The sequence below is a fragment of the Babylonia areolata genome, chromosome 5 (genome assembly GCF_041734735.1).
Source record: "Babylonia areolata isolate BAREFJ2019XMU chromosome 5, ASM4173473v1, whole genome shotgun sequence".
Classification (NCBI taxonomy): Eukaryota; Metazoa; Mollusca; class Gastropoda; order Neogastropoda; family Buccinidae; genus Babylonia; species Babylonia areolata.
Genome location: NC_134880.1, coordinates 39,185,219 through 39,212,322, shown reverse-complemented (window position 1 = coordinate 39,212,322; position 27,104 = coordinate 39,185,219). Strand labels below are relative to the sequence as shown.

The following is a 27,104-nucleotide window of genomic DNA, read 5'->3' as shown; positions in this document are numbered from 1 at the left end:
TTTTGATTTTAGGATGCTAAAATATGACTTTACACCAAGAAGCTGACTTCCCTACTATACTGCTGGTGAAAAAAACGCAGAAAATATACTGACAGCAACCGTTTTTCGTTGGTTTTTTGTGTGTGTTTTTTTCATCTTCTCCCCTTTCAAAATTGACATCTGTAGACACAGCCAGATATACTGTAGAAGTTTATTTCCCTTTGCTAGTAGTTTATGTATATGTAGGAACATGGAAAACCGTTTTATTAAGAAACAAATTGTCGGGCGCGTGGCTCATTGAGTTGACGAAAGAGATTGTGTGTGTATACCAGTGTCAGTGTTTTTAACTTTTGCTTTTTGAATGTTTGTTATAAAGAAATAAGAAAGTTTTACAAAACCAAAAAGGGGTATGGTATCCAAACCGCTTCAGCACGTTCTGAATAATGTATTACTTTGTTACATGAAGGGGAATTATAGTCTACCACCGGCGAATTTGAGTTGATTTTGAGTGCCACTGTAAAACACAGGCACTTTTTAAATGAAAAAACAAACAAACCCAAAACAACAAACAAACAAAACAATGGTCATGTTCGGAAAATCATCTTCAGAACAGCACCCTGATAGTATATACAATAACGTGCCACTCCGTAACAATAATATGACACATGATAACAATCAGTATAGCGGTATAAATACCGAATTCAACGAGACTTTTCATAAAGAGGTTTTTATTAGTTTCATCAGCTTAAATAGATAAAACAGTTACAATTCGTTTGCTTTCTAGCCTCTAAATCCTACATCATAATGATGTGAGCTCAGGTTTTTCTGGTGTCAGAATGGATATATCTGGTCTATGCTATGAGTTAAAAAAAAAAAAGACTTGGCAAAATTAAAGTGTAAAATACTTCAGATTTATGAGTCTTTTTTTTTTTTCAATGCACAGGAACTGGCCAAACGAACAATCACAGAATTACACAGTAAAAGGAAAACACTTGAAAAGCGTACACAAGGAATGTTCACAGTGATCTTGCTCAGACCACAGCAACAATATTACACTGATGAATACACAGATGGAATCAATGCATTTTGAAGCTTCTGTCGAATATTGCGAAGCGTTTACACAAATAATCGAAGCAATTCAGTGCATTCACACATCATCAAGTGTTCGTATCACACACGCCTATCGAAACAGTTAAGCATAACGTGTCAAAGTTAACAGAGCGACTTCGCGATACTTACCACCTTCTAGCAAATCAATGGGAAGCGCTTTTTAGAATTTTAGGATTTCCGAACGAATCTCAACGAAATAAACCATTAATGCATCAGAAATACGGCTTAATTCGGGAGACTTACAACCTATTATCAAAATGACTGTTAAGATTTTTTTTTCATATTATGTTTAATCCAAATCTGGTATTGGCAGACAAAGTATTTCCAGAGGAAATGGCAATGTTACAGTTTACCACCCGAACACCGGGTTATAACATAGACTCACTTTGTTTACACGAGTGAGTAAAAAATTATCAGCAAAATATGACTTTGCTGCATGCCAAGGTAAAGGAATATTGACTTTCCATTTCATAGCAAACACACACAGTGAAACAGACAGACATACACGCACACCACACACACATACAAACACAAACACACCACAGGCCCTCTCTGTCTGTCTGTCTGTGTCTGTGTCTCTCTTTCTCTCTCTCACCCATCCGTGTTATTTTTCGGGGACATTACCAAACAAAAATCACCTTCTTTTCCAACAGCAGAGCCAAATGGTAACAAGATGATAACGACAATGATATAGATGATATGCATCCTTTATAGCACACATAGCGCATGATTATCATCGGTCAGAGACCAATCCCTCTGTAAGCGATTTACAAACACGGAGCCACTTGCACAACAGGCTGTCTGGCATACTGGTTATGTTCCTGTATCCATATCCCTACCGAACGCTGACATGGTTTACAGAATCTTTAACGTGCGTGTTTGATCTTATGCGTGCGTTCACATATGAAAGGGTCTCAGACACGAGCAGGTCTAAACATAATCATGTTGACCTGGGAGATTGGAAAATCTCCACCCTTATTGTATTGTATTGTATTGTATTGTATTGTATTGTATTTCTCTTTTTTGTCACAACAGATTTCTGTGTAAAATTCGGGCTGCTCTCCCCAGGGAGAGCGCGTCGCTACACCAAGACTGTCACCCCCCCCCCCCCTTTTTTTTTTTTTCCTGTGTGCAACTTTATTTGTTTTTAGTATCGAAGTGTATTTTTCTACATAATTTTGCCAGGAACAACCCTTTTGTTGCCGTGGGTTCTTTTACGTGCGCTTAGTGCATGCTGCACACAGGACCTCGGTTTATCGTCTTATCCTAATGACTTTACCCACCAGGTGCGCCGGGGATCGAACCGTAGAAACTCCGGCGATGATTCCAGTCCTTTAACCATTTGACCAACGCAAACAGCAGGTCTCTCAATCTTTATTATATATATATATATATATATATATATATATACATATATATATATATATATATATATGTGTGTGTGTGTGTGTGTGTGTGTGTGTAGAGAGAGAGAGAGAGAGAGAGAGAGAGAGAGGGAGACAGACAGACAGACAGGCAGATATCCACCACCCAGGCTGTTATCTTTCTTTCAAGGTGACAATGAACCTGAAATTTATCTCCGTTTTTTGTTTCATGAATTGAAAACGTTTAATACCCCCCCCCCACCCCCCTCCCCCCCCGTGCCCCCCCCCCACCCCCCCTCCCCCCCGTGCCCCCCCCCCCCCCCAAAAAAAAACAAAAAAACAAAAAACAACAACAACAAAACAACAACAACAACAAAAAACAACAAAAAACAACAACAACAAAACAAAACCAACCAACTAACAATCAACAACTACAAACACAGAAACAAACCACAAACATCCCTCCACCACCATTCTCCTCTTCCCCCTCCCCCTGTCCCCTTCACAAATCCACAAAAGACTTCTCCATAAAAAGTTCGCCGACCGCTCGGTTAAACTCGTGCTGCAGTCGCTCCGTCAATCGAGCGAACCCGTCGAGGGGGACTCGGAGAAAGCCGTGGAAAGGCGAATCGAGGTCGGCCACTAGGTAACAGAGAAGGGAGATGGAGACCACGGTGATGAGGCACATGGCCAGCTCCGTGCGGTAGGAGGAGGCTTGAACTATCAGCATCCCCAGGAAAGTGAAGTAGCCCAGGGATTCCAGGAACACCCACCTGTGTGACAGCAGGATTTTAAAGCCTGAGCGTGGAGCAGGAGCGGTTGGCCCATTGGTAATGAGTCCGATTAACTCACCTACCTCCCCCCCCCACCCCCACGCCCCCACCATCGCCCACTTAGTGACATTAGTGGTGGTCAGGGTGCTAGTCTTTCGGATGAAACGATAATAAAACCCTTGTGCAGCATGCACTTTGCGCACGTAAGCCACTGCGCATGTGTGCATGAAACCAAATGCAATATTACAGCTATGGTTTCGTATTACAAAATCACAACAAAAACAAAACAAAAAAAACAAAAAACAAACAAAACCCGACAAAAAAGGGGGGGGGGGTTGTCCATGGTTGAATTCTTTTGAAACAAACCACTTTGAAAGTATAATACACATGCAAAACAGGTAAAGATTATTAACAACAACAAAAATGCGTGGCGCTTCTCTATGGTAACACGCTCTCCCAAGAGAAGGCAGCGTGAATTTCACACAGAGATATATGTTGTGACAAAACAATCCAGTCCAGTCCACTACAATACAGCACAGCACAGCACAGCACAGCACAGCACATTGTAGCACAGCACATTTTAACACAGCACAGGATAGCACACAACAAAACTCAGCACAGCACAACACAGTATAGCACAACACGACACAACACAAACCCAGTACAGCACAACACAGCATACAGCACAACACAACACAATACAGCACGGCACAGCAAAGCACAACACAACACAACACAAAACACCAGGCACGGCACGATACAACACAACACAACACGACACAACAACACAATCACACAGACCAAATTCAACCTGCCAGCCAAGGGATCAAGTCTATATGGTCATGCGATCAATCAGCCAGCTAGCCAGCCAGGCTGTCAACTAAGAAGCCAGTCAACGGACGTATAAAAGGGGGTATACAATCCAATCAACTGAACAAACAAGCAGACCAGGCGACTAGTCACACAGCTGACCAACGTAGCAAGCAAGCAAGTAGAGAAGTAAACAAGCAAACTAACTCCTAACGAGGGGAACGCTCATTCAGTCTGCCTCCGCGACGAAGCCATTATCATGGTGTCTTAACTCACTCAGTACGGCCAGTCCTCTCCTCTCCTCTACACAGACCCCTCGGATGTCCAGTGGGTGTCTGAATGACCCAACCTTTAGCTTCCGTCGTCAGAATTGGGGTATTCTTTGTCAACATTCACCTCTTCAGTATAAGAGCCTTCCGCTTGCAATATTTTGATGATGGTAATTGGGGAGAAACGCTGTTAACGTCGTCTCTTTCGCCGTTCGTATGGAGAGAGTTAAGCACGTTAAATCATAACAGGCACTACTGAACGCCACCGAAGTGACCAAGCAGGCAGTGCAGGGTCTCCTATGTTGTGTGGCCTCCTGGCGAACTAACATCAATATTTCCCTGTGGATTGTCGACGTTGGGACTGCGACAGACGAACGCGGGTGTGGCCGTGTATGGGGGACTCGGAATGAGCGGCATGGGAGTAATGCCACTGAAACGGTGCAGATGATGGGGCAGAAAAACAGATTTAACTATTGGGCATCTAACCAAGAAAAACAAGTCCACAACAACAGTTTTTGTTATGTAGAAGTAGTGGTGATAGCAGCAGCAGCACCAACCAAAGCAAAATCAACTATTGCTTCAGCAATGACAACAGTTTCAGTTTCAGCAGCTCAAGGAGGCGTCACAGCGTTCGGACAAATCCATAAATTATACGCTACACCACATCTGCCAAGCAGATGCCTGACCAGCAGCGTAACCCAAAGCGCTTAGTCAGGCCTTGAGAAAAAAAACAAACAAACAAAAAAAAAATTACTACCACTACTAATAATATGCATAAGGCGCAAAAAACTTGATGAAGTCAACTATAAGCGTACATAAATAAGTAAGTAAGTAAGTAAGTAAGTAAATAAATAAATAAATAATTATGATGTAAAAAAGTAGTAGTAGTAGTAATGATAATAATAAATAAATAAATAAATAAATAAGACAACAATGATGATAAATAAGCAAATAAATGTAAAACATGGAGACACACATTCACACATACACCCACATATGCATAACAGTTTCACAGATATGAAAGCACAGTCAAATACACATAAACGTACATGAGCCCCAACACACACACACACACACACACACCATGACAACAAAACATCTGTACTACTACTACAGCACACACACACACACACACACATACACACACGCGCGCACGCGCGCCGCGTAATTCAAGAACTTCCCTTTTAAATCTCCCCCATCTACATCCCGTCCCTAACCCACCCGCACCCCACCATCATCTGTCTACCTCCCCCACCCTTTCCTCACTTCCACACCCTGCTTCCAGTTTCATCCAACGTCCGAGATTTGTCTTTTTGGTGTTGTGTAGTAAAGAATGAAAGCTAAACACCGTCAGCCATCTCTGCAAATGTTTCCGCTGCTCGCGCTCAACAGAGTTATGAATATTCATTATGTGTGTGTGTGTGTGGAGGGGGGTAGCGTATGGAGTGGGGGAGTGTCCCTGAAGTCGCTTGTCAACATCCTGCCTGGATAAAAACTTCATTTGGGGGACGTTCAGATTTCTGAATCATCTCGTTATCGAAACATGGAATGTTTGCAACGACACTTAGTCTCTGTGTGTGTGTGTGAGGTGGGTGTGTGTGAGGTGGGTGAGAGAGAGAGAGAGAGAGAGAGGTGTCTTTCATGCTAGATCTAAAGAAAATAGCAGCGTTCTATTTCACCACGAAACTGGGGGTGGGGATTGAGGGTTAGCGGATGGGGGACGAGTTTTAACGTCATCATGCAAGGCTTTGAAAAGTGTTGTGCAAGAAAATTAATGATCCCTACTGACTAAAACTGAACCGTGGCAATATTCATGATAGCGTTTTCTTTTCCCCGTAATTTTACCAAATGATTTTTTCCGAAATGACGAAGCAGATCTATTGCAATGCCTGTGTACAATGCTGTTTCCAGAGAGAGAGAGAGAGAGAGAGAGAGATAATCAGAAAGATTCCCGGTTTGTTTCCAATCACTCTTGTTGCCGACTATCACACTAGCTTTCTGACTAACAATACTTACTTCTTCTTTTTTGGATACATCGGGAAATCAGACATTTTCGTCATCAGATATGACTGGACTATATACAGAGCCCGTCATTATTCTGTTGTGTCTGTAGTGTTTCTCCAACAATACTTACTCCAGCGTGTGCATACGTGACTTGGAAAACGTGATGGCGAGATAATCGTCACGAGTCAGCAGACCTTCCAGCCTTTGATACAGTGACCTTTGCCAAGGGTCAGCGTCCTTGACATTGGCAACATTTTTTAGTTTCGAGGCGTACAGCAGCCGCAGTAGATCCTCTATACCTGTGCAAATAGGTAATGATAATGGTGATAAAAATGATAATATCAATACCATTACTACTATTACTACTACTGCTAATAATATACTGTTACTACTACAACAGCTACTACTACTACAGCTACTGCCACTGCAATAATGATGATAATAATAATAATAACAACAAGAATCATCATCATCGTAATCATCATCATCGTCAATATCCTAAATACAATGCACATGTCACTGAAAACAATGATGTAGCTAATAGTATTAACGAAGATATTTTATGCGCCCATTAAAATTATCTGCTGTCAGTGCCTTACATGAAGACCCATTCATACCTAGACCACCCACCCACGCCCCTCGTTCTGCAAGTTTAATTGTCCTGAATTACATGCATAATAAAAGGGTTTCAATCACACACACACACACACACACACACACACACACACACACACACACACACACCGACTACAAGCACTGGTATTTGAGTTTTCTTCTTATTGTTTCAAGGTCTGTATTCTGGCAACAGTTTTCTGTTGGGATTTACACAATGACTGAGAAAATGCAATCTCACAGCGAAAAAAAAAAAAAAAAAAAAAAAAAAAATAATGTTTTCTTTCATTTCTTTCTTCATCTTCTTTTCTCTGGATATACATATGAATTTATACACAAACACACACACACACACACACACACACACACACACACAAACATATATATATACAGGGTTGCGTTAACACATGTTTTTCGCGTATTTGACGCATTTTGATTTTCGCTGACGCATTTTCACAGCGCTCACGCGTAACACTTACGCAAAACAACTTTTACTCCAAGCCGTATCAATGCAACTTTAGGACAGACTTGGCAGCTAGGTTTGCGATACTGAATCAGACAGTACAAGACAAAGTGTCTGTGCATGCAGAGCACTGCGAGATGCCTACGTGACTCTTAACAGCTACAGCCAATTAACAGAGTACGCGCGCACACAACACTGCTTAGCTGACGAGTTTTGGAACAGAGTGGCGTCATTACAAGGCGTGACCAGTTTCGAGAAAGCCTGCAAAGTCGTCATCATGGATTATGACGCAACATATCCTGATTTTGCTGTGCTGGCGAACATTGCATTGACAGTCCCTGTCAGCTCTGTTCCTTGTGAGAGAGGTTTCACCTGGCAAAATATGATCAAAACTGCTGACCGATCAAGACTGACAGATGCGCATGTGGACACGCTGTTGCACATTGCAATGGAAGGTCCAGCATTGAGCCAGTGCAACGAACTGATTGTCAGGGCTTGCCGTGAATTTCAGTGCCGACGTGAGCGGCGAAAATAGGTGAGTAAACCTTTGATTTAGTGTCATAGGTCTGACGCAATTCTGACTCTAACTTACGCGTTTTTTTTGCCGACTTTGCGTAAGCTGCACGCGTTTTGAAAAAGTCTAGCGCGATCCCTGATTATTTATTTTAATAATATATATATATATATATGTGTGTGTGTGTGTGTGTGTGTGTGTGTGTGTGACAGACAGACAGACAGGGAAACAGGCAGACAGTAGATAGACGGCAGACAGACAGACACAGACAGAGAAAGGGTCGGGTCACCTTGTGAAATGTCACCCAACGGCGAATCGGTCTGTCCCAGTAACCTTGACAAGGAGGTCAAGGTCATGTCCTTGATGACCCTCACCATGGCCAGGCGGGTGGCTGGGCACACAGCCTTCAGATTCTTCACCAGAACCAGAAGCTTCGTCAATTGTTCGGCTTGCTGGGTCACCCCTAGCTGTTGCACCCAACACAACACAACAGAGAAGAGTGGGGTAGAGTAGTGTGTTGTGGAGTACAGTGGAGTTGGGTAGGTTAGGGTAGAGTGGGGTAGGTTAGGGTAGAGTGGGGTAGGTTAGGGTAGAGTGGGGTAGGTTAGGGTAGCATGGGGTTGAATAGCGTATGGTTGAGTAGATTTGGGTAGGTCGCATATGGTAGGGTACGGAGGAGCAGAGCAGAGTAGGGTGGAGCAGAGCAGAATGGATACACTCAATACAAAAGATACAATATAGAACAATTTTGAATAGGTTTATCAACCAAAAAAAACGGGCGCACTTCTTTTAGTATCAGTGACTTTTATTTCTTACAATAACGACATCCGTATCAAAACAAATTTACAAAACAGACGAGGGAATATTATTGACCAATTCATTGGTTACATGTGGTTCGAATTGTTAATATAAAAAAAAGTTTCCAAGTGTGAGTTAAAAAAAAATGTATCGAATTTCTGTTTATTATACAGAAGCAGCTTAGTGTGCAATGCATGTTTAAGAACATAATCACAAGCTTAGTGATAACTTATAGCCAATTGCAATACTGAATGGAAACATATGCGACTCAAAGTTGCCATTCACAGATGCAAGCATTCATTGTCCTCTTTTCTTTCTCTTACATTTTGGCTGCCCATCTTAACGTGTTGTTGCTGTGGTGGTGTCAGGGTAGTGTTAGTTAAGATCTACCCCCTCCCTCCCAGTTTCTTTTGAACGCTGTCCCCGTAGCCTTGCCATCTCTGGACCTTGCATTTGGGATGAACTTCCTCTTTAGCTTCATCAGGTCTCCGCACTCAGCTCTTTCAAGTCTGGCCTTAGAACCCACCTCTTCACAAGATAGCCTCCCTCCCCTACCTCTTCCTTGTCTTCAGTTTCTTCAGTTTTAGAGTTATGCATGCGTGTGAATGAGTGGTGTGAAAGCGCTCAGATTTGTTCTCTGCACAAGATTCAGCGCTATATAAATAATATCATTATCATTGTTTTATCTTAGGACGGTGTCGACCTTGAACCCGAATGTAACGGACTAAGTAAGTAAGTAACGAACGAACGAAAGAATAACTAATTATTTGACTGAATGACCACTACCTGCCTACATAGCTACCTACCTAATTACCTAAGTATAAAAAAGGAAGAAAAAAACATAAAAAAGAAAGAAAAGAAAGACAAATAAAAAAGAAAGAAAAGTCAAAACAAAGAAAGGGGGAAATGAAGATTCAAGGGGAAAAAAAGAAAAGAAAAGAAAATCTTCCATGGATAGTGAAACTGTCCTGCTCATTTGCACAAGTTTTAAGCGTCCTCTGATTTCTCTATTCAAAAAACAAAGAAACAAAGAAATCAACTAACTGATTGACTGACTGACTGACTGACGGACGGACGGACTGACCGACCAACCAACCAACCAACTAATCAAAGCAGAACCGTCCCCACAGTCTCACCTCACAGTCCTTGTAGCCCCCAGCCACCTGCTGAAAGGCGAAGCCGAAAGAGATGGCGTACACCATCCCCGCGGGCACCAGGAAGCAGGCGATGGCGTCGTTGATGTTGGGAGGGGAAGAGAAGGAGTCCGTGGGCCACAGGTAGGTCACCACCGGCTTGTGAAGCAGCAGCGTCACCGGGCAGAAGCCCAGGGTGAAGATGACGGGCATCAGGATGTAGAACAACTCCCGCACGTTGATTGGGCTGCGACCTTGCAGAATGTCGACGAGGGCGAGGTCGCGAGGCTGAAACAGAGGAGGAGGAGGAACAGACAAGCCTTCTTTGCCGTCTCTTCCCCCTAAGGCGGTGTCGGCGAGCTGAGGTTTGGCGTTCAGGGTGAAGACTGTTGAGCGATTCGTGCGCTCAGCAGCTGAGGCGAACGTCGGTGAGTCCTGCTGATTGAGGTCGTCGGAGGGGTAGACTTTGTTGACGTGGTGGGCGTGCCCCATGGATTCTGGGCAAGGAAGACTTGCGGCGTACACGTCCTTGCCGTTCACGTCCTGGCAGCTGATGTGGACAGCCTTCTTCTTGGTGCTGTAGCGATAGCCCAGTGTCCACAGTACCAGACCTGCGAACAGGTCCTGGTTATTGCGTATTGCGTCACTACACAGTACTTAACTATAGCTTGAGAGCAGCGCTAATTTCTCCTATTCCACTAACAGAACCCCCTAACCCCCAAGTCACCAGTCCCCAGCCACATCAACACACTCCTCATACCCGGTACCCCTTTCTGCCACCCTCCACCCTAAAATGATACCCCTGGAAGAAAAATTAAAAAAAGAAAAAGAAAGAAAGATGAAACTGCAGGTGAGTCGCTCTTGGACACGGTTGTAGTTCATTGAAATAACATTCTCGACTGAATCTGTCATTGTATTTACCTTATGTTGATACCGCACAATCAAACAATCGAAAAAAAGAATAACAAATGAAATTAATTCCAATCAGTTAACAAGAACCACACATAAAAAGCCCAAAAGAAGATTAGGTGGCCAATGTATACACTTCTTAATATAAATGAGATACTACACCCAATATCATACACGTTTATCGTTTTGTTGGTTCGCGACATATCAGTTCCGTACTAATGAAATTCAACGAGGGGTCGATGACATGTTTGCTGATTTCAGCAACTTGACACTGGACAAACTAGGTGATGTCACACAGAACTAGAAAATGTGTGAGTGCAACAAACAGAGACGGCTTTAATGAATTTGCCAGGAGCAAATTCCGCCATCGATTCCTACGTTACTGCATAACTATGACCGTCGGAGTTTCAGTTTCAGTTTCTCGAGGAGGCGTCACCGTGTTCGAACAAATCCATATACGCTACACCACATCTGCTAGGCAGATGCCTGACAGCAGCATAATCCAACGCACTTGTCATGTCTTGAGTGAATGTTTATATATCTGTGTACCTATCAGAGTGGACTTCTTTCTGTACAATTTTGCCAGAGGACAACACTCTCGTTGCCATGGGTTCTTTGTCAGTGCGCAAAGCGCGTGCTGCACACGGGACCTCGGTTTATCGTCTCATCCGAAAGACTAGACGCTCAGTTTGATTTTCCAGTCAACTTGGGAGAAAGGGCGAGAGCAGGATTCGAACCCACACCCTCACGGGCTCTCTGCATTGGCAGCTGAGCGTCTTTACCATTCTGCCACTTTCCTTCGTCGGAATAGCTCTGACTCTAACATGGTGTCTGTCGTCGGACACGAGGAATGAGTCAGCGTCACCTTTCACTGGAATGGAACCTTTCTCGGTTGTGAATGAAGACCTGTCCTGCACGTACACAATCGTCCACATATACTGCAGGGAACAGAGTCCAGGGTCACAATACATATTGTTAATATACCTTTTTTATTGGTGGGTGGTGAGGAGGGGTGAGGGTGCGGTTGCGGGTGGGGTGAGGGGCTCTGTCTGTTCCTGACACTTTCTACCCGTCCATGTCTCTGTCGGTCTCTCTGTCTCTAATACAATAATATTAATAAAATTGTACTTATATTGCGCAAACTCTCCGTATAATGGGCCCTAAGCGCCTCACATGAAACAATACATACGCAATTGTGCATAACACCACACAAGAGCACATGAGGACATTGCAGTGAAAAAAAACACAAGATCTTTCTACACCAATACAATACTATAAATTGCAGGTATGAACAATCACAGAAAAAAGGCACCAAATATACCCTGCACACACACACACACACACGCGCGCGCGCGCGCGCGCACACGCACACACACAGAGCAAACACCGACCCACAGGCACACACACCACAGGATGTGTGTATCTTTTTCTGTCTGTCTGTCTCTTCCTGCTTCTGTCTCCTGGTCCCTGTCTTCTATCTGTCTCACTATTTCTCCTAGTGTCTCAGTTTGTTTCGGTCTCTCTGTCTTTGATTTTCTCTCTTAAATCTCTGTCTTTCTTTTTTCTTTCTCTCTGTCCTTTCTTTCTTTCTATATCTTTCTTCCTGTCTTTCTTTCAGTTTCCATGTTTTTTTCCCCGTCTCACTTACTGTCTTTGTGTCTGTATGTCTCTGTCTGACTGCCTGTTTATCCATATCTCTGTCTCTGTCTCTCTCTCCCTATCTCTCTTTTGTCAACAGTGAAGTGAGGGCCAGTCTAGGTATCCAAAGATCTCAGGTTTGAATCTCGAAAGGTTCCGAAGGTCAGGAAGGGTTTCCCCTCGTTCCCCCCCCCCCCCTCTCTCGCTCTCCCCTCGTCTTCGCTATGTTGTTTTTCTCTCCTTTATTCATTCATATTTATTTTGGTACGTACCTTCCTTCACCAGAGTGAGTGGTAGTCTAGGAACTATTCTTTCTAATGAGAGAAGACAGATTGTTTTGTGTACGTGTTTGCGATTCGCACACGGAGAAGAATACTTGACTGTTCATAGTAAATCACCACTAACATCACAATGAACCAAACTATCACTACCACCACTACTTCAACAACATCCCCACCACCACCACCACCACTACCACCACCACTGCACCAACATGGCCACCATCACAACCACCACTACCACCACCACTGCCGCCACCTCCAAAACCACTATACCCACCATCACCCCCACTGCCACATCTACCACTCCCCCAACGCTTACAACTACCATTCTAGCACCCCCACCATTACCCACCCACCATCACCCAGCCCACCATTAGTCGCTCAATACTTACCGGCGCTGATGCAGGCCAAGCAGAGCAGGGGCGGTAACAACAGCTCCAGAACGGTGGGGCTCATCTCCCCTTCCGCCTCGGCGCTGGGACTGCTGGTCGATGCTTCCTCTGTCATGATACTTTAATTTGTTGTTGTCCCACGTCCTTAGAGATGTGCTGGGGCTGCAAAAACAACAACAACAAAAAAGAAACACATAACGATGCATGTAAAAGATGATTTGTCTCCTTTCCGGGTTCCCAGACACCAGAGCATTTGCTTCAGTTCTGCCCAACTTTTGGAGGAAAACCTGGCCCTGTGTGGTGGAACTCCACGAGAAGCTCTGGGGACTACCTGCTGCACAGCAGAAGACGGCGGACTTCACGCTGTAGACCGGATGGACCAACTGACAGCTTGACCCGGGGAACGCCCAAGAAGAAGAAGAAGTTTCCTTCCTCACATGCTATCCAAGGTCATGTTGATGATGTCCACTGCCTCAGAATTATGGTGGAATAAAATTAAAAGGTCTGGCAGAAATAATGACACGATGAGCCACGATCGCTGTTGATCCTGTACTGTGCAATATCGGCATTTGGTTTCTTGAATACAATTCTGCTTACACCAATCCTGGTAGCACCTGGGGGGTACAGAGTCGAGTCTTTTCCCATCGACATATTAACACATCGGCAAAGTTGGCCTCACCTGGTTTTTCCATCGCGTCCTTACGCGTATACAGAAGACTAGAATAAATACGTACAGTAAAGCTCACGAAATACATTTGTATCTTCAGAGTTCGGTAGCATGCATTCTTCTTCTTCTTCTTTTTCTTCTTTTTCTTCTCCTCCTCCTCCTCCTTGTTCTTCTTCTCATTATCATTATAATACGAATAATGATAATAATGATTATTATTATTGTTGTTGTTGTTGTTGCTGTTGTTGTTATTATTATTATTATTATTATTATTATTATTATTATTATTATCATCATCATCATTATTATTATCATCATCAGCAGCAGCAGCAGCAGTGGTAGCAGCAGTATTTAATTTTTTACAAGTAGTCATGGTATTTTTCCCACAAGGACTGGCAAAGCGCGTTGGGTATGCTGCTGGTCAGGTATCTTCTCAGCAGGTGTGGTGAAAATCGAACGCAGTGAAGCTTCCTTGAGAAACTGAAACTAAAACTGAAACATACCGTCACACGACAGGCCAAAAAATGGGTCAGACCTGCCAATTTTGAAAAAGTAAGCGAAGAACAGACAACCAGCCAACCAACCAACCAACCAAACATACAAAAAAAAAAAAAAAAAAAAAAAAAAATCAAGTATGTACTCTGGCTAAGTAAGTGGGTGAGTAAGGAAGGGTACGGGAGGATTGAAGAAATGATATCTCGCCAACCAGCCAAGTGACCAACCAAGCTCAAGTAATCATCCAAATAGGTAACTAACCAACAAGCTAGATAACCTACTAGCTTACTAACTAACAAACTAACTCACTCACTCACTAACTCACTGATTAACCAATTGTTATACTATATATTTAAGCGTGGGTAGAATAAAACAAGTTCACTGACACGAAAGAATGGATTAAAAAAAAAATGATTCAAAAGACTACTAATCAAATAACTAAGAAAAATTGAAAGGATGTAAAGGTTAAGAAAAAAGATAACTTACTATCTGATAAAATAGCAATCTACCACAGTAATCAATCAACCGACCAATCAACCATCCAACAAACCAAAATAAAACACAAAATATGAATAAATAAAATAAAATAAAATGAATTAAAATGAAATCAAACAGAATGAAATAGAATAATAAGATAAGATAAAGCTTAACCCTTTCACCACCAGTCAATTTAGAGTACAAAATTCCCTTGTGGTATAAACACAGAAAAGACAGTGGCTAAGAATAGCGGTGGATTCCCCCTGCGATGTTCAGAAAATATGGCCTATCCTACCACCGAACATTAAGAGCAGTAGGTTCATGGATAACAGACCAATGAATGGTCACCTTTCAGTGACATGGGTCCTCTACCACACTTGTGCATAAATGCGAGCTTGGCGGTAAAAGGGTTAAAAATAAGAACAAAAAAAAAAATCGAATAAATAAAACAAGATGAAATGAAATAAAAATTAATAGAGCCTAAAAAACAGGAACTATACAAACAACCATCACAATAAAACTTCAAACCCACCACAATTCACAGCCCCACGGTCCCGTCCATCTCACCTTTGTCACATACTTTCCTTCCCAAACCTTGGCCCCAGAGCTGACCAGTCAAAATGCTACGATGATGGCAAACAATTTTTGACCCACCAAACCCCACTCTCCCACTCAAAATCTAGCGGAACAAAACCATGAAACTACCACCATTGACTCTATACTCACAGGGTATGTAGGGTCTCTGCTCGCGCTAACTGTGGCCAAAAGACTACATTTTGGTGCTGGTCAAAAGGCACAGACAAAGAGAGAGAGAGACATAAGGGACTCACTGCTGACGTTCAGGTGTAGTACCATGCAGCCTTGTGGAATACCATCGACCCAGAACGGGACATGCTGCTGCCTCCTGTTTACTCGTCAGTGCTGGGTGTGTGCAGTGGCCTGTGAAGCGGTGTGGCTCGCGCGTGTTGGGTGGGCAGGCAGGGAGAGAGGAGGAGGTTGGGAGCAGGGGTGTGTGGGGGGGATGGGTTGGGAGGGAAGGCAGATCGAAAGGAGCATGGCTGCTTACACGGCGGGATGAAAACCGTCATACGCTTAACCTCTTGACTGCCATAAACATATTCCGTACGTGCATAGAAAGCCCACTCATGTATAATGCGAGTGAACGTGGGAGTTGCAGCCCATCAGTTTCAGTTTCAGTTTCAGTAGCCCAAGGAGGCGTCACTGCGTTCGGACAAATCCATATACGCTACACCACATCTGCCAAGCAGATGCCTGACCAGCAGCGTAACCCAACGCGCTTAGTCAATGAACGAAGAAGAAGAAGTCACTGCGAGGACAGTGTTTTTTGGTTCTGTTGTTGCTTTCTTTCTTTCTTTCTTTTTTTCGTTGTGTTTTCCTGAATATGGAAGGTTGTGTTGTGCTCAGTCATGGTTTATATTCCATGACCCACCAAACTACGCATATTCCTTTTTTTTTCTTTTCTTTCCTCTTTTTTTCTTCTTCTTTTCTTTTTCTTTTTGCTTCAGATAACACAGCCGACCACATTAGGCCATATCAGCTGAAATGAAAAAACCGTGTTAATCCCAAGAATTAAAACAACAACAACAACAGCAAAAGCACACGAAAACAAGCAAACGAACAAGACAAAACTAGAAACGACGACTGGGAACAAGTACAGTCACATTCATTCATAATTCTGGGGAAAGCCTCTGCTCTGAGATTGACCATTCCGTCAGTTTTTCATCAGAGCGTTAAAAGACTAACGTGAACATACAACGTGATAAACAAAATAATTCACACACACACGCGCGCGCGCACACGCACACACACACACACACACACACATATACTTCTCTCTCTGTGTGTCTCTCTCTCTATATATATGTAAATATGTACACACACACACACACACACACACACACACACACGTATATATATACGTACATATACATATATGTAATTATATATATATATCATATATATATATATATATATATATAGACAGAGAGAGAGAGAGAGAGAGAGATTGCCAACGAGCAGCAGCTCACACGTGCTAGATGCAAATGAGGAAACAATATAGTAAGAGTATCCAATTATCCAGAAATTGATTTTTAAGAAAAAAAAAAGTATCGGCAAACTGAGCAGTAAAGCATGAAATAAAGGATGATAGGATAGAAAGAAAGAAAGAGAAGCCGGAGACAAAGATTGTCTGTCTGTCATATACTGTCGTTATTGTTCTTATTATTTGTTTCCCTCTGTGGTTCGTGCAGTTTATAATAATGAAGGAAAAAGTGCAGAATACGCACTGTGTATATCCTATGTCCTTTTTCTATGTCCTGTGACTTGTCGTTTTCTAATTTATGCATTGATTTAATGTGTTGCATTGTTAATTGTTTTTAGTTTGGTATTAAGTTTTGTGCAATGTAAAAAGTGGACGAATCGAAATCATTTGGAACAAAAAGAGTGTGATAGAATGTAGTATATTTCTAACACACAATTATTAGAAGATGGGGACACCATTCACATTGAAAGAGTCCCCCGACATTCCTGCTTCATTGGTTAAGATATGTTGGCGGCCACGGTTTTCAATAGATTAAGCCATCACAAATTCACTACTTGCTGGCTGCAGATTTACGATCAGCATTGTTGCCCTCTTCACAACATATAGAACCTGGTTTATTTATAGCAGTAAACTCTTACAATGTCATCACCATGACCATCTTTGTACAGCAACAATATGAACAACAACAGAAGAAACAGCACTATTAGTAGCACACAAAAAAAACCCATTGGTTTAGCACGCTTTGATCTTTTGCTAGTCAACCCATGACATGCGGCTTACACTCAGGGGAGGATAACAAACTATCGCACAGAACGATTTCCGATATACCAAACAGAACAGTGGTTCTCGGATTTAAAAAGGCCCAAGGAAGTGGCCATGTACCATCACGTTACGTTAATGATGTGGGTGTATATACGTCGATAAACAGAACAACCAACAGCAGTTAGTTAGGACAACAGTGGTGTAAGCTGATCACATCGGTAAACGCACTAATGGTGCAGGTGGAGTAACAGCATACCATATGAATACAATACTTAAAATCAGTCTCACCCCCTTCCACAAAAAAAAACACAACAACAACAAAAACCAGAAAAACCCCACCTCAGTAGCATACATAGAATATTTAAAATCAACCACAATACTTAAAGTGTGTCTTTGAATATCACCAGCCACCATGACAGCGTGCCTGCTCCAACTCTCGACCCCCTCTCCAAATCGTCACCGAGAAAGAATGGCCTACAAGAAAGAACCTGTTTATGGCTTTGGCTTGCTTTGAAAATGATTTTTGTTCTAAATGAATTACGCGGCGATAAAGGAATGAAAGTAATGTCTCATCCTTAAGTGTAAGTTTCAGTTTCAGTTTCAGTAGCTCAAGGAGGCGTCACTGCGTTCGGACAAATCCATATACGCTACACCACATCTGCCAAGCAGATGCCTGACCAGCAGCGTAACCCAACGCGCTTAGTCAGGCCTTGAGAAAAAAAAGGTGAATAAATAATAGATAAGCTTACATAAATAAATAATAATAAATGATAATTATGATATAAAAAAAGGTAGTAGTAATGATAATAATAATAAAAAAAAAAGAAAAAAAGACAACAATGATGATAAATAAGCAAATGAATGTAAAACATGAAGACACACATTCACACATACACCCACACATGCATCCTCAAGTGTAAGTGGCCTCCATAGTGATTATTGTAACAATGTATATGGCCCGTGTACAATAATTCTGTGGCCCCGTGTCAAAAGGTGATATTCTCAATGAGCGGCTGTCATTGAAAGGTGATTTCTGTCGCGGGCTTTTTGTACTCCAATAGGGAGCATACAAGGCTATGTTTCTCAGGTGAAGCTTTCGTGTTCAGTTTAATCAATAATTTTTGTTTTGTTTTGTTTGTTTGTTTGTTTTTTGTTGTTTTTTGTTTGTTTAAGAATTTTGCATTATTCTCAATTGCCTTGGACTGGACATGTAGAGATGGTTTGGTAACATAAACTGGCGTTATTTTGTGCGGTGTTAACGGACCAAGAAAATGCCAATATTGAACCACTTTTCTTAGGTTTCTCTTCTTTCAGGAATTCCGACCACTCCCCTTATCTCCGTAGCGTAGTAGAACGCAACATACACAAGTGAACTAAAAATTCCAGACAAATATAAGCTACCGTGGAATATCAATGACCTAAACAGAAATGTCCCTCGATATGTAAAATAACGTATTGCACTTAAAGAAAAAGCATACACACAAAAACAACAACAACAACAACTTATCACGTGCTTCTTGGACTTATTGCAATAGAGGCAAACAACAACAAGAACAATACCACAAAAAAGCCGATCAACCGGTCAACCCACGAACAATCCAAGCAACCAAGAAATAACCAAATATGATCAAACAATATAACCAACCAGCCAACTGAACCTCTACGTCGACCAGCCAAGCAACCAGATACTAACTGACAAAGTAAACAAATGGTAAACGGACAGCAACCTAAAACAAGAGGCAAAGCCCTCATGACTCACTTGTGCTTCGTGCTTTTTCCAGTGAAGGAATCATGAGGAGAGAAAAAAAGAGATGAAAATCGTTAAACAGTGTTCTAGATTAGATATGATAATAAATAAATAAATGAATATATATATATATATATATATATATATATATATATATATGTGTGTGTGTGTGTGTGTGTGTGTGTGTGTGTGTTATATATATATATATATATATATATATATGTGTGTGTGTGTGTGTGTGTGTGTGTGTTTTGATATATATGTAACACACACACACACACACACACACACACACACATATATATATATATATATATATATATATATATATATATATATATATACAATTAGCTTGGGAGAAAAAAAAAAGAAGCAAAAATGGCATGCGAGCGGGATCGAACTATGCATGCTCAGTTCAGAAGCAAGCAGACCAATCCCCACTGCTGGGACGCATCTGACGTCATTTGACGAAATATGATATATAAACTTAGAGCAATGTTTTTGCTTTCTTCTTCATGCGATAAATAGACGTGATTGTGCTGGACGTAACAATGCCGTTTAAATCATGTTTTTTGTGTGTTTTATTATATCTCGATTATTCTTTTATTTCGGCGGTAAATGAGACGTTGCCATCGCTTCAAGCATATCGCAACACATGGTAGATCACTAGATCTGTTGGAACCAGTCTACAACGGGCTGACGAAGAAATCGATTATATTTTTCTTTTATGTTCGTTCATTCTAGTTAATCCAGTGTCCACTTTAGGATATTTATATGCAGTAAACACATCGATGGTGTAGTTAGTATCACTGTATGTGTTCTGTGTGTGTCAGGTCAGGTCATTAGATCTGCTACTGGTAACCTGTAATCCAGTACAACCTGTTCAGGGTCGGGTTGCCGGCGACTAAACCGGCACTCCCACCGCTCCCTTCCGGGACTGGTGAGGCGGGTGGCTAGACACTCTTATGGAATTAAAAACGAGTTCCATAAAAGGGCGTCGGCTCAGGAGAGCCACCGACGGCCATCTAGCTCCACCGTGCTGTGTGCATGCCACACGCACTGGCCCCCGGGGTGTGTCTACCCATGCATGCGAAGTCTGGATCCGGCAGAATCTGCGGAAGAACTATCGGTTCAACGGAGAGGAAGGCGGTTACAGCAACGCACTGTGGAGTGCAGAGAGCAAGATGAGACACCGAAAGGATATCTTGGTCATTCACTGCATCCGTGGTCATCCTCCAGTCGTCTCGACTTAGTCTTGCCACTGGAAATTGGTGGACCCGGACGAGAGAGTGAGGTCGACGTTGCGCAACTCCTCTTCACTTTAAACAAACTCATCACGCAAGTCATCAGTCATCCTTAATGACCTTTCATCCTTCATCATTTCATCACGCCCAAGTCCTGTGGTGACAGGCGAGCGACGAAACGACAGGTGTGGGTACACTGGCAGTCGCAGCCGCAGACCTGCACGCAGGCTCAGGCCATAGGGTTGTTCTTCGTCGACAGGAGCAGCGATGGAGCTCGGCAGCCGTCTGAGCGTCTGAGCAGCCCTCTTTAGGAATGCACTGCTCACCTCCCTGGCATGAGGAAGGGGCTAGAAAAGGTGCCCTAAAAATTGCCTGCTCCATATCACCCTGGCCAGCATACCGCGGCTGGCGGGGACCCTACATCAGCGGTCGAAACAAAGAGAAAGAAAAGAAAAAAAACAAGGATCGTTCCTCTCACCATTGGTGCTTGGAACATAAGGACTCTCCTGGACAGAGATAACGCGGACAGACCCCAAAGGAGAAGGGCACTAGTTGCATACGAACTCGCCAGATACAACATTGACATCGCAGCCTTGAGTGAGACTCGGCTTGCAGGCGAAGGCGAGCTCTGTGAACGGGGATCTGGTTACACCTTCTTCTGGAGTGGACGAGGAAGCTAAGAGCGACGTGAGGCTGGCGTTGGTTTTGCAGTAAAAACAGCACTTGTCAGCAAGCTAGCTGGAATCCCAAAGGGAGTCAACGATAGGCTTATGACCATGAAACTCCCACTGGCATCTGGCCAGAAGCACCTCACCACTGTCAGTGCCTTCGCCCCAACCATGACCAACCCGGATGAAGTGAAGGCGAAGTTCTACGAGGACCTTCACTCTGTCATTGCTGCTATCCCTAAAGCAGACAAGCTCATCATTCTTGGGGACCTCAATGTTAAGTTTGGCTCTGAATACATCTCCTGGGATGGAGTGATTGGAAAGCACGGCGTGGGCCACTGCAACCCAAATGGATTGCTTTTGCTTCAGACCTGTGCAGAGCACGAACTGCTGATAACTAACACAGTTTTCTGCCTCCCTACCCGTAACAGGACGTCATAGATGCACCCTCGCTCAAAGCATTGGCATCTCATCGATTACGTCATCGTCAGGAAAAGGGATAGGCAAGATGTACGTGTAACAAAGACCATGTGCGGCGCCGAGTGTTGGACAGACCATCGCCTTGTAGTCTCAAAGCTGAGTATTCGAATCCAACCAAAGAGACGCCCCCAAGGCCAGAAGGCTCCAAAACGGCTCAACATCGCTAAGCTGAAAAACATCACCATCAAACAGTCCTTTGTGGAGCTGCTGGAAGATCGTCTGGAATCCGCCTCCCTGGACAACCAGAATGTGGAGTCTGACTGGAGGACCCTGCGTGAGCTGATCTATAGTACAGCTTCGGAGACCCTGGGACCCATGACCAGAAAGCACAAAGACTGGTTTGATGAAAATTGTGATGAATTCAAGCAGCTTCTGGATGAGAAACGCCGTCTGCATCAAGCCTACCTGAGCAACCCAAAGTCTACATCAAAAAAGGATGTGTACAAAGCATCCGCAGGACTGTTCAGCAAAAGTTACGCCAGATGCAGGATAAGTGGCTGAGTGACAAAGCTGATGAGATCCAGGGATATGCTGACAGGCACGATATGAAGAGGTTCTATGATGCCTTAAAAGAAGTCTACGGACCCACATCCTCAGGATCATCCCCCCTCCTCAGTGCAGATGGGAATACCTTGATCACCGAGAAGGAGAAAATTCTCGAACGCTGGGCTGAGCACTTCAACAGTGTCTTAAATCGCCCTTCCTCCATAAATGATGAAGCCATAGACCGTCTCCCACAAGTCCCCATCAATGAAGCACTGGACGATCTGCCAACACTTCTTGAGACCCAGAAAGCAATCCGTCTGCTATCCAGTGGCAAAGCACCTGGCTCAGACTCCATACCAGCAGAGGTCTACAAGGATGGAGGCACTGTGCTGACTGAGAAGCTCCATCAGCTGTACTCACTCATGTGGAAAGAAGAGACGATCCCCCAGGATTTCAAAGATGCATCTATCATTCACTTGTACAAGCGAAAGGGGAACCGGCAAGCCTGTGATAACCATCGGGGCATTTCCTTGCTCTCCATCGCAGGCAAGATACTTGCCATGATCCTACTAAACCGCCTCACAGCACACCTTGACCAAGGTCATTTGTCTGAGAGCCAATGTGGATTCCGGAAAGAGCGCGGAACCGCCGACATGGTGGTTGCTGCAAGGCAGCTGCAAGAGAAATGTCAGGAGCAAAATGCTGATCTGTTCTCCACCTATGTCGACCTCACTAAGGCCTTCGACACCGTGAGTAGAGAGGGACTGTGGAAGATCATGGCCAAGTGCGAATGCCCTCGGAAATTTATTTCCTTGGTCAGCCAATTCCATGAAGGCATGCAGGCTCGAGTCCAGGACAATAGCGAAACATCTGCTCCTTTTCCTGTCACAAATGGTGTCAAGCAAGGCTGCGTCCTGGCTCCAACGCTGTTCAGCCTCATGTTCTCTGCAATGCTTACTGATGCCTTCAGAGATGGCGATGCTGGAATCGGCCTAAAGTACCGAACAGATGGCAAGCTGTTTAACCTCAGAAGGCTTCAAGCAAAAGCGAAGGTCATGACAGACATCATCAGAGACTTTTTGTTTGCTGATGATTGTGCCCTCAGCACTGGATCTGAAGCTGACATGCAACTCAGCGTCGACAAGTTTGCCACTGCCAGCAGGAACTTCGGCCTTAACATCAGCACGAGGAAAACTGAAGTTCTCCATCAGCCAGCCCCAGGGAAACCCCACGTTGAGCCCAACATCACAGTCAACAGTCAGAGACTCAGTGCGGTGGAGCGGTTCACATACCTTGGCAGCACACTGTCACGAAATGCGACCATCGACGATGAAGTGAACGTCAGGATTGCAAGAGCAAGCGCAACTTTTGGTAGACTGAATGCAAATGTCTGGAACAGAAGAGGCATTGGTCTTGAGACCAAGCTAAAGCTCTACAGAGCAGTAGTTCTCCCCACACTACTGTACGCCTGCGAAACTTGGACAGTATACCAACGACATGCCAAGAAGCTGAACCACTTCCACACAACATTCCTCAGGAAGCTACTTAACATCAAGTGGCAAGACAGGACCCTAGACACAGAGGTGCTCGCAAAAGCCACCCTTCCCAGCATCTTCACCATCCTGATGCAGTCCCAGCTTCGCTGGGCTGGACACGTGGCGCGCATGCCAGACCATCGGCTGCCCAAAAGGCTCTTCTATGGCGAGCTGCAACAAGGGAAGAGATCACACGGAGGTCAGAAGAAGCGCTTCAGAGATACTCTGAAAGTCTCTCTGAAAGCGTTTGATATCAACCCTGACTCCTGGGAGGAATCTGCAGTTGACCGTGGCAAATGGCGCGCTGCTGTGCACAAAGGCGCCAAGTTGTGCGAGGGCAACAGGACTGCTGCAGCTGTTCAGAAGAAGCAGGCCAGAAAGTAAACACACTCCCTGACAATGATATGCCTGTCTTTGTCTGCCCCAACTGTCAGCGAACATTTCGTGCGCAGATTGGACTATTCAGCCATCTGCGCATTCACAGATAGATTCATGATCATCCTCCCCCCCCCCCCTAACCCCACTACCACCCTCCCCCCATCCCCCAGCTGGATGACAACGATGGTCATCATCGATCTCGATGGACACACACCACCACCATGTGTTCTGTCCAGAATTTGTATTTCTTTCCTTTTAATTGTGAACAAGAAAAGCGAGGTCAAGTCTTCTCACCAAACATAACCTACCTTCCAGCAAGTTAGTGGGAAGCGGAATTTAGAGTTTTCGGATTTCGGAACGAACCTTATCGAAATAAAACTCTTAATGATACGGAATGACGGCTTAATTCGGGAGACTAACAATCTATTATTTGTTTGACTGTGAAGAATTTTTTTCATACTATGTTTAAGCCAAATTTGGTATTGGCAGACAATGTTAAAGTTTACCACGGACACACACACACACACACACACACACACACACACACACACAACTGAACATAGGATTAAAACATAGACTCACTTTGTTTACACAAGTAAGTCAAAAGAAGACCTCTCTCTCTCTCTCTCTCTCTCTCTCTCTCTCTCTCACACACACGTTCATCATTCCTTGAAAACACGACATTTTGTCCTTACGCCCTCCCCTCTTCCGCCCACTCCTCCCCCCCCCCTACCTCCAATACTCTCACCACCACCGCCACCCCCCCCCCCCCCACTTCCCACCGCACCCCCGAAAAAAAACTCAACATCAGTCAGAACTAATCATTGGAACTCATCAATCTCCCCAAGGATCGCATTTACCATGGGAGCGTTCGCACCATTACGGAGATAATTATATCATCAGAGCATGACCAAATTGTTTGCACATGCCCCGTGATCTCACTGCCCACAGAGCACAGGTAAAAAAACAATCTCGCCGTGGTTCGACGTCAAACAAAAGCTGCACGCATCGGCTGTAGCCACCATTATTTTGTTTCGAAAGTGGGATCGGGGGTCTGTATGGAAATCCTCCCTGTAGTGTACGCGGGAATGTGTGTGTGTGTGTGTGTGTGTGTGTGTGTGTGTGTGTGTGTGTGTGTGTGTGTGTGTGCGTGTGCGTGTGCGTGTGCGTGTGGTGTGCGTGTGTGTGCGTGTGTGAGAGAGGGAGAGAGAGAGTTTCGTGGGAAGATGTGGAATGTGGCTTAGCTGACTGAAATGGACAGACATGTGAATTTCAGTAATCTGTATATTTGTATACAGCTATTTCCATTTGGTGCCATTCATATTATCTTTCTATTTTTCATTCATTTTATTTGTTCGTTGTTTTCTTTTTTATGTTGGACACGTGCTGCTGCCAAAAAGAAAATCTCTGTACCAAAGTATAGACAATAAAGTTTATGTATTGTGTATTGTGTGTTTGTTGTTGTTGCAGTTGCTGCTGTTATTGCTTCTGGTGTTTGACTCACGAATGAACAGTTATGTTCAGTTTCTATTGCTCAAATAATCTATCTATCTGTCTATCTATCTATCTATCTATCTATCTATCTATAATTGACAGAAGGTGAATGTATCGCCGTGAAGAAAATGTAAAGTGTCCCAACACACACACACACAGTGCGCTGATGACGAACTCACTTTCTCTCTGTCTCTGTTTATCTGTCTATCGGGATATTAAACAAAATTCCTCCTTCCTGTCTATCTGTTTGTCTGTCTGTCACACACACACACACCCACACACACACACACACACACACCCACACACTCCAACATCCACTACTTTTAACCAAATTACCCAGTCACAGCTGTCAAGCGAGGGTGTCGAGAGGAATGGTGACGAGGCCGGGATGGATGGGAAGGATGGTGGTGGAGAGGATGGATGGAGAGGATGGGGGTGGAGAGGATGGATGGGGGTGGAGAGGATGGATGCTGGTGGAGAGGATGGATGGGGGTGGAGAGGATGGGTGGAGAGGATTGGGGTGGAGAGGATTGGGGTGGAGAGGATGGATGGGGGTGGAGAGGAATGGTTGGGGTGGAGAGGATGGATGGGGTGGATGGGGGTGGGAGAGGATTGGATAGGGTGGAGGAGGATGGATGTGGTGGAGAGGATGGATGGGGGTGGAGAGGATGGAGGGGGGGGAGGGGGAAATTGGAGGGGGGTGGGGAGATGGATGGGGGGGAAAGGGGGATGGGTGGAGGGTGGAGAGGAGGGAAAGGGGGGTTGGGAAAGGGGTGGGGGTTGATGGGGGGGTTTGGAGGGGGGGTGGGGGATGGGGGGGGGTGGAGGGGGGGTTAATTTTATGGATGGGGTGGAGGGGGGTGGAGAGGATGGAGGGGGTGGATGGGGGTGGGGGGAGTATGGAGGGGGGTGGTTTTGGGGGGGGGGAGGGGATGGGGGGGAAATGGGGTTTGGAATGATGGGGTGGGGGGGGAGGGGGGGTTTAGAGGGTTGGGGGTGGGGGATGGGGGGGGAAAGGGGGTTTGGGGTGGAGGGGGGGGGTGGAAAGGGGGGGGGTGGGGAGGATTTGGGGGGAAGGAGGGGTAAAGGTTTGGGGTGGAGGGGGGAAAGGGGGGATGGGGGGGAGATTTATGGGGGGGGTTTGGGGAGAGGATTGGGGTGGAGAGGTTGGGGGGAAAGGAGGGGGTGGGGGGAGGGGGGTGGAGAGGATGGGTAGAGGGAGGGGGGTGGGAGGTTTGGGGGGGGGTGGGGGGGCGGGGTGGGGGGTGGGGGTAAAAGGAAGGGTGGAGGGATGGGGGGGTGGGGGGAAAAAAGGGGGGGGGGAATGGGGGGGGGTGGGGGAATGGGGTGGGGTTTTTTGGGGGTGGGGGGTGGGGAAAAGGGTGGGGTAAGAGGTTTGGGGGGGAAAGAGGGGGAGGGGGTGGGGGGTTGGGGGGGGGTTTTGGGGGGTTGGGGAGGGTGGGGGGTTTGGGGGGGTTGGGGGAGAGTTTTTGGGGGGGGTGGGTTGGGGGGTGGGGGGGGGTTTTTGGGGGGTGGGTTAGGGGGGGTTGGAGTTTTTGG

At 44.7% G+C, this 27,104-nt stretch overlaps 1 protein-coding gene across 1 annotated transcript; it reads right to left on the bottom strand.

Annotated features, from left to right (window-relative positions):
* Window positions 1–2,955: 2,955 nt before the first annotated feature.
* Window positions 2,956–13,164, bottom strand: LOC143282272 (uncharacterized). Its single transcript, XM_076587872.1, has 5 exons — window positions 13,050–13,164; window positions 9,833–10,440; window positions 8,188–8,365; window positions 6,440–6,608; window positions 2,956–3,226 (listed from the first exon to the last, which is right to left on the bottom strand). The coding sequence occupies exons 1-5, from the start codon at window positions 13,162–13,164 to the stop codon at window positions 2,956–2,958; spliced, it is 1,341 nt and encodes a 446-aa protein (XP_076443987.1).
* Window positions 13,165–27,104: the final 13,940 nt, after the last annotated feature.